At 41.0% G+C, this 1,956-nt stretch overlaps 1 protein-coding gene across 1 annotated transcript in view; it reads right to left on the reverse strand.

Annotated features, from left to right (window-relative positions):
* The window catches only part of LOC104770888 (probably inactive leucine-rich repeat receptor-like protein kinase At5g48380), a 4,971-nt gene that overhangs the window by 2,435 nt on the left and 580 nt on the right, over nt 1–1,956 (reverse strand). Inside the window, exons 2-3 of the mRNA XM_019242043.1 lie at nt 913–1,855; nt 36–815 (exon numbers count right to left, since the gene is read on the reverse strand). Of these exons, the coding sequence (XP_019097588.1) occupies nt 36–815; nt 913–1,764 (1,632 nt within the window). The 5' untranslated portion in view covers nt 1,765–1,855. The remainder of the gene's footprint in view (nt 1–35; nt 816–912; nt 1,856–1,956) is intronic.

Below are 1,956 nucleotides of genomic sequence, written 5' to 3' on the forward strand. Positions count from 1 at the left end.
ACACCGTTCCCAAGTAAAGACCTGTCAATCGCTTCCTGCAGTTTTGATTCACTTGATAGCTTTGTAATCCATTCCACAAGGTTCCCCTTGAAGCTTTCTTCCTCGCATTCTTCAGATACTTTTGTGACACTCGTTGCTTTTTGTCCCGTTACTAGCTCTAGAAGCACAACCCCGAAGCTGTAGACATCTCCTTTCGGAGTTGCGACCATGGTTCTTGAATACTCGGGAGCAACATAACCGAAATCCCCAAATTCTCCATTGACGAATGTGCTTAAATGGGTATCAATGGGGTTCATCAACCTAGCTAGACCGAAATCTGAGATCTTGGGCTCAAACTCTGCAGTCAATAATATGCATTTCGAGCTAATGTTGCGATGGATGATCCTCGGGTTGCAGCTGTGATGAAGCCACGCCAATCCTTTTGCTGCCCCAATAGCAATTTTCAACCTTGAAGGCCAATCCAAGGGCTTAAAGGATTCTTCATCTGCAGGATGTAACTGATCATAAAGGTAACCGTTTGCCATGTACTCGTATATCAGAAGCCTCTCCTTGTTCGCAATACAATAGCCCAAGAGAGGGACTAAGTTTCTGTTTTTAACAGAGCCCAAAGTCTTCATCTCTGAGTCAAGCTCTTTCTCAGAACGTTGAGAATCCTGCAACCTCTTTATCATAAGTGGAGTTCCGTCTTCAAGCACTCCTTTGTACATAGTCCCTGTTCTTCCTGTTCCAATGATGTTATCTTTCTTGAATTCATCTGTTGCCTTCATAAGATCGCTTAATTTCATCTTCGAAACCGAGTTCTTAAACATGAAAACCTGAAAACTCACAAAACACCAAACATATATCATAAATTCAGAACATAACAACAACAGTACAACATGTGCTATTAAGTCATCAATGAGGGTTTTTTACCTTAACGCCTTTCTGTCCTTTCATCAAGCTCTTTGCCCATCTGTTTCCTTCAGGATCATCCTGCTTCTTCCTAACAACACCCATTTTACGGAAATAGAAGAACAAAACACCCCCAACGACTAATGCAGCCCCAGTCAATCCACCAACAGCCGCTATAATGATAACTTTACCACGAGAGCCATTAGAACTCTTACAGTCATCCAGAGGCTTACCACACAAATTCAGGTTATTAGCAAAACTCTCGGAGTTAATGCTGGTGCTGTTGAACTTTGGGATAGGACCTTCAAGACGATTGTCAGCCACAGAGAACGTTTTGAGCCGTCCAAGTAGCACTAACTGAGGAGGAAGCTGACCAGTGAACTGGTTATGCTGAAGCATAAGAGAGTTCAAAAAGGAAATGTTTGAGATACTAACAGGGATTTCACCAGAGAAACCATTGTAAGAGAGGTCCAAAGTTGTAACAAGGTGAATGACATCTGTAAGGTTTGATGGCAAAGGTCCAGAGAAGTTGTTTCTAGAAAGGTCTAGACCAGTCAGATCAGAACATAGCTTAATCCCCTGAGGAAACACTCCTCTGAGACCAAAACCAGAGAGCTTAATACTCAAAACCCTATTCTCATCATCGTGCCAACAAGTCACACCACTGAACTTGCAGATAAAACCTTGTGCAGTCTGGTTCCCAAAATCCCAACTTGACAAATACCCATTTGGATCATCAACTTGAGATTTAAAGGTCTTCAAGCAATCAATGTTGGCCTGATTTGCATCGGCCAAGCTAGACAGTAAAAGCAGCAAACAGAGACTATTCCCAAAGAAAATTGCAAAAACTAACCTACCAGCCATCTTCTTCATAAATCCCTCCCCCCAAATTCCACAAAATGGGTAAAATCACTATAAACTAGAGAAACAAAATCTAGGGTTCTCTCCGATGAACATCAGAAACCTGGAAGCAAATAAATAATCAAAAAATCAGAAAGAAGATAAGCGATCTAAAATTGAGTTGACTTAGAAAAAAGTTTTCAATTTTTTTTTTTTTTTTTTTTT

Source organism: Camelina sativa, chromosome 20 (assembly GCF_000633955.1).
Source record: "Camelina sativa cultivar DH55 chromosome 20, Cs, whole genome shotgun sequence".
Classification (NCBI taxonomy): Eukaryota; Viridiplantae; Streptophyta; class Magnoliopsida; order Brassicales; family Brassicaceae; genus Camelina; species Camelina sativa.